The sequence below is a fragment of the Anthonomus grandis genome, chromosome 6 (genome assembly GCF_022605725.1).
Source record: "Anthonomus grandis grandis chromosome 6, icAntGran1.3, whole genome shotgun sequence".
Taxonomy (NCBI): Eukaryota; Metazoa; Arthropoda; class Insecta; order Coleoptera; family Curculionidae; genus Anthonomus; species Anthonomus grandis.
Genome location: NC_065551.1, coordinates 25,649,689 through 25,666,255, shown reverse-complemented (window position 1 = coordinate 25,666,255; position 16,567 = coordinate 25,649,689). Strand labels below are relative to the sequence as shown.

General features: G+C 29.8%; 1 protein-coding gene across 1 annotated transcript in view; it reads right to left on the bottom strand.

The window, feature by feature from the left end:
- Positions 1 to 16,567, bottom strand: part of LOC126737285 (protein gooseberry-like) — a 30,613-nt gene that overhangs the window by 12,889 nt on the left and 1,157 nt on the right. The window contains exons 2-3 of the mRNA XM_050442113.1: positions 1,996 to 2,309; positions 1,800 to 1,914 (exon numbers count right to left, since the gene is read on the bottom strand). Coding sequence (XP_050298070.1) covers positions 1,800 to 1,914; positions 1,996 to 2,309 — 429 coding nt within the window. The remainder of the gene's footprint in view (positions 1 to 1,799; positions 1,915 to 1,995; positions 2,310 to 16,567) is intronic.

Here is a 16,567-nt window from a genome sequence, read left to right as displayed (position 1 = left end):
ACCTTGGACCAACCAATGTTTATTAAGGTGTTATTTGATGAAGAAAACTTTGATCTCTTTCTAAAGCTATTAAACCAAATATGTAACTCTGGTAAAATTCTTATAGAATGGCTAGAGTCTAAATTCATTCCCATTCCCAAAAAGCCTTTAGGTTGATTAAACTTTATTGACTTCAAAACGGCATTTAAAAGATAACCGTAAACAGCATAAAAAATGCTAATAATTTGGTGCTAATGGTCGATCCAGATTATGGGCTACAGAATATCTTTGATAGCGTTCAAAGATCATGCTCCTACTATCTATATCATGATCTATAATGAAGATCAACATTAAGAAATCGGAGACAATGTTAGTTAATGAAAATCAGAATATCCCAATTCCATTGCTAATGGTTGGCGAAATCTTAGAAATAATAAATCGGTTTAAATACGTTGGTTCCTAGACTGAAAGAGATACAAACTCCTAAAACGAGATAAGAACTGAAGTTAAGCAAACATATTAAGGATTTATGTAACTTAAGCGAGTTCTCTCTAATCATGAGCTAGCGTCTGATACTAATGCGGTACTACGTCTGGTCAATCTTGTTTTACAGGTTAAATCATGAACGCTGAAAATGGGAATGATGAATAGACTGGAAGGGTTTGAACTTTGGTACTACAGACGAATCCCAAGAATTCTTTGAATGAAGAGAATTACGAATGATGAAGTACGTCAGAGAAGAGGTAGTAAGTAAAAGCTACTACTTGTCATAAAAGTAAGAAAAACAGCATACCTAAGCCACCTACTTAGGCATGAAAAAGAAATTGTTGTGAATTAGTGAACAAAAACATTAGTATTAAAACACTACTTCTAATTAAGAAAAAGTTAAAAGGAAAAAGTAATTTGGGAAAAAAGAGACTATCTGAGGACGGCACAAAAAGAAGAAGAAGAAGAAGACGAAGAAGGAGAATTTTCACCAAATATTCCACTTAAAATAATTTATTCTGATCAATTATAGATTTTAATTTATAAAATGTGAAGAAAACAGAGCCTACTTCTTTATAAAATGATGCAACTAAAATAATGAAGAGTACAACTTAAAAACGATGTAAAAGTAGAAAGTACCCACAATTAAATGCAAAAATGTGTATAAAAGTAGGATACTGTCATGTTTATTATTACACTGCTATTCCATTTTATAAATCCGTGTTGTAAATCTATTGAAAAACATAGTAAAAACCCACTCTTTATGGTAAAACCACATATAAACCTTCTAAATTTCCATTAATCTTATCTCGAAACAATGAAACATTCTAGTACCTTTGCCGCGTACATTCACATTCGATTCATCACAGCATGAAACAAAAAAGCGTCTATCGTAGAACAGGTAGCTCTTAAAATTGATGATAATGAAAATCAATCAGTGCACTTAAAACGTGTTGATGATCAAAATGATCCGTCATTATATCTTTTGAACGTAACGCCGATTTGGCCAGTCATTGTCGGCGTCTTGTGAGGTCCTGATTACCTTACCATTTCGAATTTTCTGTCGATTTTACCGGCCGATGGTTTTTCGCTTTTTTATTAGTTTTTGCTACTTTATAATACTCCGCCATAGTTGATTTATATAAAGCGATTTATGGCAGGTCGGGTTTTTTTTTCGGGCTTAGCTAACATGATTCGGTTTATCGAAGCCGGGAAACTTTGATGACATTTTAAGTTGAGTTTAATAAATAGTAACTGTATTATCATATAAAAAAGTGAAGGTTGAACCTTATTTAAACGTAAAAACATCGGAGATTTTAGAAAATGAAACTTACCTAGAATGCCATCGATTGAGTGGTTTTTTCTATCCAAATCATCTTTTCTGCCACCTCTCAGTAACCTGCTGATCGAGCTGACTGAAGGAGCAGAATTTTTGTCACAAATCCCTTCCTGCAAAAGAACCTATATTTTGGTAAATTGTTACTTACTTTAAAAAATTACTTAGTAAGGGCGCACATTTAAATAACTTACTTTTATCAATTTTTCTCTAATTTCATGGGCAAATATCCCAGGTTGGTCCTTTTTTAACTCTTCAATTCTAGCTTCGACTTCCGCGGTGGCCACTCTAGGCTTAGAACCGCCAATTACTCCAGGTCGTACACTACCAGTTTCCTGATATCGATTTAAAATCTTAGAAACACAACCATGTGAGACCCTCAACTGTCTGGAAATAACACATGGTCGTATTCCAGCACTAGCCATCTCAACTATTTTTAGTCTAATGTGGTTCGGTAGAGGACGTCCGTTTATAAAGACACCACCCAGTTGATTTACTCGACCTTGACCTGAAATAAAAAATATAGTGTTAAAGCGCTAACACAAATCAAATTAAGGAATTTAAGTAGCAATCGTAAAAACAGCCATATATATAGGGAAGAGGGGCCAAATTAGGTTGAAATTTCCTAAACAATTTTAACAAAAGCGACCGAAAATGAACCTGTCCGAAACGTCCGAGGCAGCGGCCCATCTGGCCAAAATATGCATAACGTTTGAACGCGAAAAGTTAAGAGAACTAGAGTAGGCAATTTCAATTGTAATGGTTTTAGAACACTTTAAAGGAAAATTAGTAGCGTTAAAATAAGTTGAACAGACTGAATAATTTTGATTGGAATGTTAGATTTTTAAAATTTTCAACCCTTTCAGGCATATATTATATGATCGTCCTCATCCCTCCTATTTGAAATTTTGTTATATGCTTTTTGAAGTTCCTTTTATTATTCTAGTTTTTTTTCAGGCATTCTTTACTTACTTGTTTTCAACCCTCAATTTTTAAACTATTTTCTCTCTTTATCATACTTTAATATCATTTATTATTTGAAGGTATATTTTAATTTAATTCTAAGCATATTGTTTCGATTTATTACAGGATCTTAAAAACTATAATTTTCAAATATTTAATGTAATGTTTTATTTTATTCCACACTTCTGGTGTAAACCTTTTTGTCTTTTAGGGTTTTGTCAACAACTTTTAGACCTTCCAAGCATTGGAAGAAAGGTGTTTATACTAAATAAGTACCATCAATTTACCTTTGTACAGGGATATATGATAATATAGATTACAAAATGGGGAAATCTTTATCTCCAAGAAAAATTCATCTGTGTAAACAGCCATCATCAGATACAGAACATCACAATTGTTGTTTTTATTCCCGATAACAAGTAGTTTTTTGAGTTTTATTGTTAAGTTGAACGTATATGTTTTTTGTGATGTTTTGTATTTGATGATGGCTGTTTACACAGCCGAAATGCATAATACATTTAACTAAATGACCTACATGCCTTTTTCTTGGAGATAAGAACTTCCCCATTTTGTAATCTATTTATACACATTCTCCTACAAAATATGGACTTCTGTTCAACTATGGTAATCTTATATGTTACTTTAAAATTAATTAATTAATTTATTTTATAATGCCGGATTCACAGGTCAAAGAGACCCATCTAGAAGGCAACAAATACAGAAATATATAATGAAAAAGCAACTTATATAAAAGGTAAGTATAACAAAAAATAGAAAACCGAACATAGAATTTCTTAAAGTTGAAATATTAAACATTACTAGTTTTACAAAATTTATTACAGCTTGACATTAGTAGTAAAAAAATAACAAAAATCACAGTGAAGAAAAACAAAGAGAAGGACCGCATACAGAAATAACATATGATGGACTTTGTAATATTAAAAATATAAAGTTGAGCTTTCTCTCGTTCGCTACATTCGAGAGGACCTTCTTGAACACTAAGAGATTCTTAAGTTTATATATTATAGCATTTCAAAAAAAAAATATGTTTCATATTTCACTCTTTTATATATTTTGCATAATTCTCTTTTGACATATTTTTAGTATTTATTGAGAGATTACTCCATAATATTGCATAATATAAAAAAGACTTCTGAAAATTTGCTGTTCGATGACCAGGAATTTTAAATAATTATTTTTTTCTTGTATTGTGATTATGAGCAAATGAAATGAAATTTTTAGAAATGTAAGGTGGTTTTTCGGTTTTGATAACTTTAAGCATGAAATGAAACAACTGATGTTTTCTCCTATTCGACATATTAAGAATTCTATAAAGTATAATGTAATTAAATCGAATGCAGGAGTTCTGTAACTTTCGAATTTTTCTAAAATACTCCAGAAAACTTCATAAATCGAATTAGCATAAACAACATCTCCATAATTAAAGAGGGAGATTACAATGGATTTGCGAAGTAAATATTTAGTTTTAGAGAAAAGATAGCTTTTAAGTGTGAATATTTCTTAAACTAAGATATGCTGCTTTTAATTTATTATTGATATGACTTTTGACTTAGTCTTAGTTGGCAGTCCATAAACTTTCCCAAATTTTTTACCGCGGAAGTTATTAATATAAACGCATTACCAAATTTAATATTGAAATTATCGTTAACAAGCTCTTTAATCTGGGAATTTGAATGATAGGTCGTCACTTGAAATTTAGAAGGATCCATTTTTAAAGTGGGTTGTTATGCATATAGACAAACATTATTTAAAGTATCTACATAATATCAGTATTTATATTTAATTTTGCTTGTTTAATAATATTAGAGTTTTTATTGATAAATACAGTTGAAAGTCATCCGCATACTGAATAATTTGAGAGTCTAAGTAATTTGTTCATGTTGGCAACATAAATTGAAAAAAGTAATGGATGGTGACAGAATTGAACCTTGAGAAACGCCTTCTTCTATTTTGTTATAATTTGACTTTAGAGTACTGTTTTCATTTATAATAATTATGCAACAGTATCAATTGGAAAAATATCTTTAAAATGAGACAATATAAAAAGCCAATATATTGTAATGTGGAAAGTAATAGGTTATGATCTATAGTGTCAAAGGATTTACTATAATATAATGTAGGATTATAGTAAGGCCTTAAAGTAAAGACATATTAGATCTTTTTTTTCCTAGTTAGGTCTAATATAATCGGAAATTTTCTCAAGGCATGTTGTGGTGCTAAAATTTTTTCTGAAACCAGACTGACAATCAAGAATTAATTGGAGCTTATCAGTATATGCAGTTATTTGGTTATATAAATATCGCTTTGTTATTTTTGATAAGACTGGCAGAATAATTATTGACCTATAAGATCTGCTTCTTCTTGTGAGTCATTAGTTTTTACTATTGGCTTGATAATAGCCTTTTTCAAATTATCTAGAACATTCTTCTTAAGAATGCGACAGGGGATCAATAGAAAAGGACAAAAATTTTCTAAAATCTTGTATGGACATATTATCTTTACCTTCTACATTTGTCTTGATTTTACTCACTAAATCCATGATTATAGTAGTTTTATCTATAAGAGAACATGAAAATTTGGTTGTACTGGGCCTTAAATTTTTATGTATATTTGATTCATAGTATCTAAAATAATCTGGGGATGTAGATGTGTCTGTGTTGTTTGAGTTTAGAAAAACAATATTCAATTTTTCCATATGCTGCATGGATCATGCAGGAGGCAAATCATAAGTTTTAGGTTTTTTATAATGTTTAACTGTTTTGCGGATATCCAGAGTTCTTTTCCAATCTTTGGTGTCTTTTAATTGAAGTAACTAACTTTTTTTTGGATTATTGCATGTTTTGTAAAATTTCTAAGGAATCCAAACTAATTTAATTTAGCTTTGGACTTAGTTTTAACATAACTACGCCTAGCATTATCTCTTAATTTCATTAGTAGTTTAATATTGTTTGTATACCATGGATTAAGAGGCCTTATATATATAGTTTAACAGTAGAGAAGAACGAGTTTGTCTATCAAGTTATTAATAAAGATATTAAATCAAAACCTTTTACTATTAAGATCATCAGTGGTGTATATTTCATGCCATGGAATATTTGAACCATATGATTAAAAATTCATTTAATTCATATTCTTATACTATTTATATAATATAGTTTTTTTTAAATTATTGCGAGGTATGTTGATATGAAAATTTTAATATCATTGCAATAAAAAATTAATTATTCAACTAAATAATAAACAATTTAAACCAAATGCTCAAAGTGTCCTCCATGCATTTCCGCACGTTTTCTGCACCTGTTGACCTAAGATCTACGCGAGCAGAGACCCCTGCACAGTTTCTCAGAAAGTCCGCAGCCACTACTGTTGGTTACAGGTGTTGCGTAGATAAGCTGTTCCATGACGCCCCAGACAAAAAAGTCTAGAGGTGTCAGATCAGGTGACCTTGCTGGCCAATGGACTGGATCACCTCTACCAATCCGCCTGTTGTAGTTCTGATCTAAGAAAGCTCTTACAGTATGAGCGACATGCACTAGACAGCCAACGTGCTAAAGTTCTTTCTGATCTCTAATATTTTATCTGACAACATTTATTGCAATTGGGTATGGTATCTCGATTTTCTGTAAAAATTAACATCCGATGAAAAATATCCGTAAAAATATGATAGTAGATATGCACCGATACTAAACATAACAAAAACATGTATACACTTTATTATTATTATTATTATTATTATTATTATTATTATTTATTTTATGGAGATTACCATAAAAAACTGCCTAAAATTTTCGGTAAATAAATAAAACTAATAAAATAAAGAACTCTGGTATGGATTTTATTTTTTTGCACCAAAACGGTGTCAAACCGCAAGAATGCAAGGGCTGCGTTTTCTTAGAAATAAACAAAATGTTTAGAAATTTTTTGAAACAAAAAATAAACAATAACAATGCCGTACTTGTTTTTTAATAAAAAATTTAACGTACATATACTGCAAGCCTGTCCCTCGATAAGTTAAATTACTTGCAATTCTTCAAAAAGTTGCCCCACCACCTATCATTTAACTATTTATTACCTATTTTTTAATACAGGGTAAAAAAATTTTTTTAACAATTTTAACACTCTGTATTTTGGAAACGATCCATGGCACTTCCGACCATGGATGTTCTATCTCAAACTACTTTCTTATGGTTCTTGTATATACAGTAGAATTTTTGATTATTTGAAAGGATACACCCTGTATAATTTCATGGTCTGAAACGGCTTCTGATATTTCTACGAACGACTTAAAGCTTACTAGTTTATCTAGATTGGTGAACATTAAATTTATCGGTGTTTGAGTATTTGCTTCTATATTTATACGGGTTAGCTATAATAAAATTTGTTTCAGACTAAAGTTTTCTACAATGTTTTCGATACGTTTTTTTTTGCGGAAAATCTTGTAAAAAATTTACATCAATTGTTAAGGTATTTACCATGTTATCACTATTAGAAAAAAACTTCATATTTTTTTTTCAAAACCTGTTAAAAAATATATTTCAAGCATTTAAAGGAATTATTAATTTTATTCCAGCCTTAAGGGATAATTTTAAAAATTGTATTTATAATCCAATATTTTCCACTTCAGGTTTTCGAGGGCTTTAGAGTCAATTTCATGGTTCATTCTTTAATTTCGAATAAGATAATTATTTAGTTTTCCCTTACTAATCCTCCATATAGAACTAATTAAAAAAATAGACATAGCTATGACAGTCAGATTTTTTAGAATCTTTGTTCTGTTCTGAAGTTTGAAAATGCCTCTGTAGAGACGGTTTCAGTAAAGTTAGACGAATTATATGTATATCATATGATTTTTTAGGTTCTGTTACATTAGGCTTGTTGGCTTCTGGTGATTCGCGTGTATTTAAATGCTTTTATAATGAATTTAAATTTCCCTACAGTGACTGAGTGGAAAATTTTTATTAAAAATTTTGCACATTTCGTAAGAAACCTCTTGATCATATCAAAATTCGTTAGAAGAATAGTCACTTTTGATAAATATATGAGAACCTTAAAGGTTTGCTAAGTTTATCACAAATATGCCTTTTCTTACTAGAAATCTAACCTCGTTGTTCCTGATGAACCCTCAAAGAAAAAAAAAACACCCAAATCAAGTGTGCAACGCTCCCCGATGAAAACAGACATTAGCGAGATCAAAGGGGACCGCAGTCCAGGCCGACTTTTCATTTTCGTTAAATGTCCTCACGCCCACCTCTCACACCGTTTCTTCATCGCATTTCTTTCTTTCTTCTTCTCAGCCTCGGATGTTTTGGTGTGCGGCACACTTGAAATGCCTGAATTTATGTTATTTATACGTGACGTTTGGCCGGTCTGGGACAATACGGATCGTTTATGGTGTTCTTGCGAAGAAGAACGTCTCGTTTTTGTTCGAGGCTTGTTACTTGCTTATTAGTAGTAATCGTGTCTCACAGACAATAAACTAATTATTATAAAACCACTATTGGCGGTTTAAGTAGTAGCACAACAAAAACAATAACCTCTAGTGCGTTACAAGAGATTCAGCAAGAGATAGAGTAATTAAAACAGGCTAAAAACTATAACTTTTATGGTAATTACTGCCGAACGATGCATGCGTGCTTTTGTGCCTAGTTGCGTCTACAGTTTCTTGTAGGCTTGCTGGTTAATTGGAAATGGAATTATATGGGACAATATGTATTGTGTCGTAACAAGAATCAGGAGAAAAACGAAGATGTAGAAAGAGGATGCTGTCTAGACGTGTTCTTTTTATGTCTGTATTGCCCATTATTTTGTTGCTACTTTAGCTTCAGCATATATAGTGATAAGCTCTTCAAATAATGATAGGATTAAAAGATGTTTATATGAATACAAGTATTTTTGTTTATTTCAGATAATAAAAGAATTTTGTTGATGGGATGTAAGCGTTAATCTTACTAGAGGCATTGAACTGATAGATATAAAGGTTTTATATGGAGTAACAATGAGAGAGAGCCTTAGCATTTATTTATCACCAGGTAATTATTGTTCTCTGACTAATTTTATGATAATTTTTACAATTTCTGCGTCAATTTGTGATCCCTTTCGACTAGTGGTTTCCGTAAATACCAAGAGATTCCAAAGTTTTTTTTTCTTTGCATAACTTGATGAAGTTAAGAGAGGCAACCAAAGAACTGAGAACATAAGAACAAACTTGACCTAGACCAGTTTTAATTTTTTCAGCGACTTATTTTGATCGGAAATTTAAGTAAACAAATTAATAGAAAAAGGTGAATAAATTATGATTGATCCAAAAAAAGCTTGAAGTCGTTTGTTTTATGTCCTAAAGATTGTACATTAATTAAAATAGTATTTAACGTATTGTTAGGTCTAAAAAAGAATTACTATTAGTGGACAATCTGAGCCATTTGATAAATTATGAGATTTAGGTATCTCCTCTCCTAAATGTGTAGAGGAGACTATGCCTTCCCGTTGTATTAGCTATAGCATTTGTATTGGTTATAAAGGTGTAGTTATAAAAGTAAAAACTTACTAGTCAGTATAGGGTATGATGAAAATATAACATTAGTGTGTAAGCAATACTTTAGATTGTTGTTAATAGAGTAAATATTAGGATATTTACCAATATTAAGGACATTGCACCCTCAGCCAATAATAATGAAGTCATTTTCTGTAAACCGTTTTATTAGACCATTCATATTCTTAAGCACATTCTTGTGGAAAGCATGGCGTTTAGATATGATTAGTATAAACACATTATCTTCAAGACATTTACGGAGAGGTATATCCAGATTTTCATCAGTTTGGTAATACGTTAATATAAGGATCTTTCGAAGAGGAAAGAGAGATCGCTTATAGAGATCATAAACATGTGGAGGCAAAGACTACGTAATTTCAGGATGATTTTAGCTTCCTTTAGAGCATTTCCAGAGACCTTTTTAGTATCACGTTCCTTCAGTTAAGATTTTAAAAAGGAAATTTTATTGAAAAAATGAACCATTCATTTATTGATTTCAATAAGTTCTTCTAAATCCCTTTCAACAGGTTTTTTTTTTGAAAGTTGATTATTTAATTTAGATTTTTCCTGAATGGGTCTAGTTATGTTATATTAAAGGGTAACCACTTTTTTTCTTTTAATGTTTAAAGCATTCTGCATTTCTTTCTCTGTGGCAGAAACCTCATTCTCAAATTCCTGAGCTTTTCTCCTTTCTTTTGTTATTGAAAGTTCCCGCATATATTACACTTAGCTTATATTTTCCCAAGTTGGCCTTTAAAATCAAAAACCATTTCGTCCTTTTCTGTATTAAGAATTTATAGCTGGTGATTTTTTTTAGTAAGCTGTAGTTTCAATAAAAAGCAGAGAGCTATCAAAGAAAAACTTGACATAGCTCTGGAGAATAGAGTTCCTCTATAATAAATATACTTTATTCCTTATTACTCTAATATCCATTACTAAATCATATTAAATTATAAAAAAAGGAAATTGATTTTAAGCTTGGCTTCTGATACGTTGACTTTTAAATCACAATTCATAATTTTTCAATGAACGGTGACGCTTTTTCTAGGATCTATCGGTATGTACTATTTGAAAATTTTTCATTGAGAATAGATCAATAAAACTAATTACTTTTATTATTGTGCGTATGTGATAGAAATTAGAAATAACAGATAATTAAAAAAAAACTAACCCTAAGCTTAACTTGGTTGACTATATATATAGCGAGAATATAGGATGGTCAATATGAGATCCAAAAGTTTTTTGAGTAAATGCTCTGACTGCATATGAGGAATCAAAAACTGTAAGACGCAAATAGATAATATAACTTTATTTTTAAAGAATTTGAACAATGTTGGAGGAGCGGAAATTTCAAACTTTTTTTTTTACATGTGCATCAAAGGGCGTTATTTTGACGCTGACTAATTTAATATATTACCAATATTTTAAGGAGTTGTTATAACGTCTCACGAACAGTATACATAAAAATACCTCATAGCTTAACTTAGCTTAAACAAAATTCTATAATTATTCTATATTAAGGCCTGCATATCTCTATTATATTTTTAATATATCAAAAAAAAATTAAATGCTTTGAATCATTGTAAATTTCTAAAGGTTTTTTTATCGGCAAAAATATTTTAAAAATATATTAAAAACTTATTAATTAACTTTAACATTTAGCCGAGCAGCATGAACAAGCTCTTGCATAGTCCTAGCTGAGTTTCTGCGTGTTGCAATACCCTGGAAAGCATGTCCCAAGTATGTTCTATAGGATTCGAGATACTCATTTACAGCTTTGGTATGGTGAGGTCGGGCATTATCATCATTTAAAACGAAAGCCTCTCCAGCAGCTATTCTCGCCATTATCTAAGCCAAGGATCTAGCATCTTCTTCATGTCTCTGTCACCAGTCATTGTGCCTTGAATATAACTTAATTCTGTGCGACCATTACACCTGATACCAGCCCAAAACATAGCACTTCCTGCAAATGATGATACAGAATGTTCATAAGCAAGCTGGCCAGCTAAGTATCCTATATACCGATATCCGATGACTTTCCTGCGCCAAAGAAATTCTCGTCTCGTCACAAAAAAACCACCGAGTTTCAAAATTCTGCAGATAAGGCCATGAAGGTACTCTTGTAACCCCTATAGTCGACGAACGAAAATTATAATAAAGGTATCTAATTAAGCTTAAATTGTGGTATATTTTACTGGGTGTCCAGAGGTCTACCAACACACTCTACATTTAGTGTAAATATTTTTTAATAAACACAGGATACCACTGCATTTTTCTAAAATAAATTTTATTTTTAAGTCCTTGTTAAAGTTTTAGGCCAATTTGTATTCTTGAGTTTTTTTTTTAATTTTTATATCTTACTTGGCATAATTATTGTGTTTCATACACGTTAATGCATTTCCCACTATTTTCTAGATTTCTCTGTATAAGATATTCCATTATTACACCATAAGATATATACGTGTATGAAAAGTATATCGTTTGCTACACAGTGGCATATATCTGATATCTGATATAAATGTAGTGATCGAGTTTAAAGACTAGATATGTATATCTCTTGTCAATTTTTTTAAATGCTGATATTGTTTCCGATTTGTAAACAGAATCATATTTTATATACGTATATTCTCACCTATAATTTTCTTAAAAAGCACTTTGCTTTTAGGCATTTTTTTTCTGGAAAAAAAAACATTTTTCAATAACCTTACCCTTACCCTCCACCCACACCACAGAACTTACCAGTAAGAAATTGTTTTAAAAAATCATTGTTTTCCAAAATAATACGCTTGAATAACAACTGTTTTTGTCGATAATATAAAATCTCATAACATATTTTTTTTATTTAAATTTGATATTATTATATATTTAAAACAAAAACAGTGTTATAAGATTGGATATTATGGACGAAAAATCGTGATTTTTCAAAGGAATTTCTTAATAAGTAAGTGCTTGGGGTGGGTGGGGGGTTAAAGGTTGTTTTCATAAAAGACAATGTTTCTGCAATAAATATCAATGCAATATTTAATTTCATAAAAATGTTTATTTAAATTTGATGTAATTTTATATATAAATATTTAGTATAAGAACAGCGTTATTGGATTGGATAATAAGGATGAAGAACAGTGAAGAATGCTACATGATATACGTATATACTACTGCTTAATAAATATACTCTGACGATTGACAAATATACCAAAATTAAAAATTGACTAAAAAATCGTTAAAAAAATATATATTTAACGGTAATAATATATGACATGTTGCTTGGGTTATGATTGTTTATTCGTAGTACATTTTTTAAATACTAATAGAAATAATATGTCAAAATTAGATAAAATTTAATTTTTTTAAGGCAAATTAATAGAGCAGATCAATTATAAATTTTCTTTAAAAAATAATTGTTTAGGTTACAAACAAAACTAAATAAGAGATTATAGAAAACGTACTCGAAGAATTAAAATAAGAACATAGAATCCAGAAAAAATGCAAAATTTAAAATAAATGTGTAGTTGTTTAGAAAATGATTTCTGAATAAGATTAAGATAAATCTAAAAGATTTCACTTTTAAAAACTAATATTAATGCTTTTACATTTTATAGTATGATAATGGGCATAAAAATGCCTTATACCTCATAAAATTTTATATGCAAAAGACAATTAATATGTTAATTATTACCTTTACAAACAGAGGTAATAAACGCCAATCTTTTTCAATGAGCCCAATTAACTATAATAAATTCAATTAAAAACGATCCGATGACAACTTGAATGCTAAGCGGTAAATTTTAATTGGTCCAAATCCGCCGGCGGGCGTGAATTTCCCTCTACCAAGCGGCGTAATCTCGGTAGAAAAAAATCTCGATCGCCGATCTAAAGCATCTTGTCGCGCAAAGTGGTAATTTTTCCCAACCGTATATGCATATTTAAAATCATTCCTATCTGATCCCCGATGATCTGATAAGTTAATAATACAGATTTAATACGAATTTCACATGAATTAAGCGACACCCCGTGTGTAGGTTGAGTTCTGTAACGGACACCGCGCCGTCCTTTTCGATCTTTATCTCAACACTTTTTGACATAAGCCGGGCGAGATAACATTATTCATCATCCGATGTCGGATTTATAATTCTTCTTCTTGTTTTCTTTGTGGTTGGACCGGGTTTTTGGTCTTGTAAAGAAGCCGAATGGCGTTCTACAAGTTGGTAGCATATCTGATCAAACTCTAAACAGTCTTTAGAGCTAAAATGATCGTTAATAATGATTATTATTCGAGGTAATCTGGTTCATTTAATTGATCATTAAAAAACAACATTTAAGACAAAAAAGTTATCATCAACTTACTTTTTATATCGTTCAAGGTTCCACAATTAGTTAACCTAATTGTAGCTTTTCTAAGAAATCGCATAAATTCCTCAACAACGAATAACACGTTTCACTTAAGCCACATATACTATATTTTAAAAATGTTCGACTTATAACCTCTCAGGACTAATTCCAAAAGAATCTGCCACACAAATCCTCATTAAAAATGATCCCATGTTTTAAATGTCGGACATCTTAAAAAAAAAAGAAAGATTGGCCCCAGGCAGACAACTCGTGAAGCAAGAATCGAATACAATGTAAAAAGATTATTTTTTTATGAATAGCTGAGGAGCCTCGGACTTTCGGTGATATTAAAATGAGTTAGTAAACGAATAAAAATTTAAAGAAACTCTTTAATTACAAATATATTTTCAATCAAACCTTTTTAAGTTATCCGAAACCCGCTTGGTCAAACATATTCAATTTACCGGAAAATTAACCGACAGTGCATGAAGCGCTATCTAAACAACATCAAGAACGACCACCCGTAAGTACCCAAACAAAAATCAATTTTGATTCGAGTGAAGTTGTCCAGAAAAACCAGATTGCCTATTCACTCATTGTGAAGTTGAACTCGAGGATTCGCTGGTGAATAGAGATGGTTTTCTTTTCGTTTGTTGTGATGAATAAGGTATTAAGATTATGCAATTGAGTCTGTAAATTTGTACTGACAAGTTGCTTTATTGGCTAAAGAGGGTATGATGATGTTTGTTTTGGAGATAAGCTGTTAAAGAATCTCATTAGAAGGATATTGACGAGTCGTAAGTAACATTATTAAGAAATAAGATGTCATATCCATTTAAGTTATGCATAGAGAAAAATGTAGAAATTTATTTTTTAATTTCATTTATTTTGAAATTGTGTTTGACGAGTTAATAGTGAATAAACATGGTTTTTCTTTTATTTGTCACAATGAGTTAAGAACAATAATTTCGAGGCATTCATCTCATGGAATTAATTTTATATATTTATACTTACATAGAAAAATTCATCCATTATCCCAAAGATGCTGGTCATACACTTTTATAAAAGGTAAACACACAAAATCTACAGCATCATAAATACATTTAATAAAACGACAAAGGTTACATGTTTCGCTCGACTAGAGCATCATCAGACCATAACATACACAAAACACCTAACATATGAATAAACAAAGCTTACAAATGTTTGTAATATTATAAACAATAACCTGTGATAATTTGTGAATGTGTTTTTGGTCTAATGAGGGCAAGATTACTTGCCGAAATGCATCACTTCTGAAATTAGGATTAGCATTTTGTTTGTGGAGAAAAGACTTCCCTTATTAACTTTTCTATGTTAAATTAACTTTACTTTAGAATTGACTTTTTCCTTAATATTTATACTTGCGTTGTTCGTTAGAGAAGCTATAAATATATTTGTTTTATAGATAAGCTACCAAGAAACTCAACTTAAAGCATGTATGACATCTAAAGCAATTTCTTTATTTACTATAATGTTCATTTAAGTTACGCATTACCTACAATCAAAAAAAAATTTAATTTCTTTTATGATGAAGTTTAGTTGAATGATTTAATAGTAAATAAAGATTTTAGAAGTTTTTTTTTGTTTATTACAATAAATAGGTTTTGTGATATTGCAAATTTATAAATTATGAATTTAACTAAAGATTCGACGGTAAATAGTGATGATTTTCAGTTGAGTTGCTCTATGAGCTAAAAATAGTTCGAAAACCTTTGTTTTGGCGATAAGCTGCTAATAAAAAATGTCAATAATAGGATAATATTGGATTATGAAACAGATTTTCAAGAAACTGGGTGTCACAGCCATTTAAGTTATGCATATGTAATTTTTATTAAAATAATTTTATTAAGGCCTTTAGTATCTATATGTAAGAATAAGAAAGGACTCTATTTACTTATAGATGTCTTAGAATGTAGTACACTATTTGTTTAAAGATAAAAATAAACTTCAAATAAATGATGTGACTAATTTTCAAGTAATTTTAAGTAATTCTTTTTACTGTATATTACTCAAACATTCCTTTCTATTTTAAAATCTCCATTTTACGTTATGTCGAAAATTATGCAACAAATCCAAAGATTTCAGGCCGTTAAAATTACTATTAAAATGTATGCGCCGTTAGGCGTAATTTTGACTGATTTTAAATTCATATCGAGATTTACGCGAGCGAATATTATAATTTTGTCATTGAATAATTAAGCTGGTTTTAAAGTAAGAATTTGGTGGGGGTTCATTAACATTTTTATTTATGGGCGCATATTATGAATACTTTGATATATTGTAGCCGGACATTAAATTTAATCTGTATAAATTGGTGAAGTGTTTTTATCCAATAAAAGTGTCTTATTTAGATTATAGCTGATATTTATGTATATTATATTAAAATATTACAATTTTAAAGTTACAATGTTAGGACATATAAAATTGTGGACTGTTTTCTTTAAAAGGTATTATTTTTGTGACAATTTTATATAAAATTCAATAAATTAAGGTTTGTTTAATATTAATTTTTTAGAGTAATAAAAGTAAAAATATATTCAGTTGCTATTAGGTTCTTTCACTCTTAAGTTAAAAAAAAGTAGCTTTGTAGCTTTGAAGGTTTTTCAATAAGACTTTATTAATTTTTTATTTCATTATTAAATTTTCTTTTTCTTTACCTTTCATTTATGAGACGAGAGAAGTTTTTTTTACTTAAATATGATATTATTTACCTTAGATTGCTGGTAATAGAGAAAATTTTGTATTGAATAATAGTTTAGAAGTTTTGTTTATGTTTTAAGGGTTCTATATGTATTTTATAAAATTATAACTATTTTTTAATATAACTCTTCTTAAAAAGGAAAATGAAAAAAGTTAATATAAATAACAAATATATATTATAG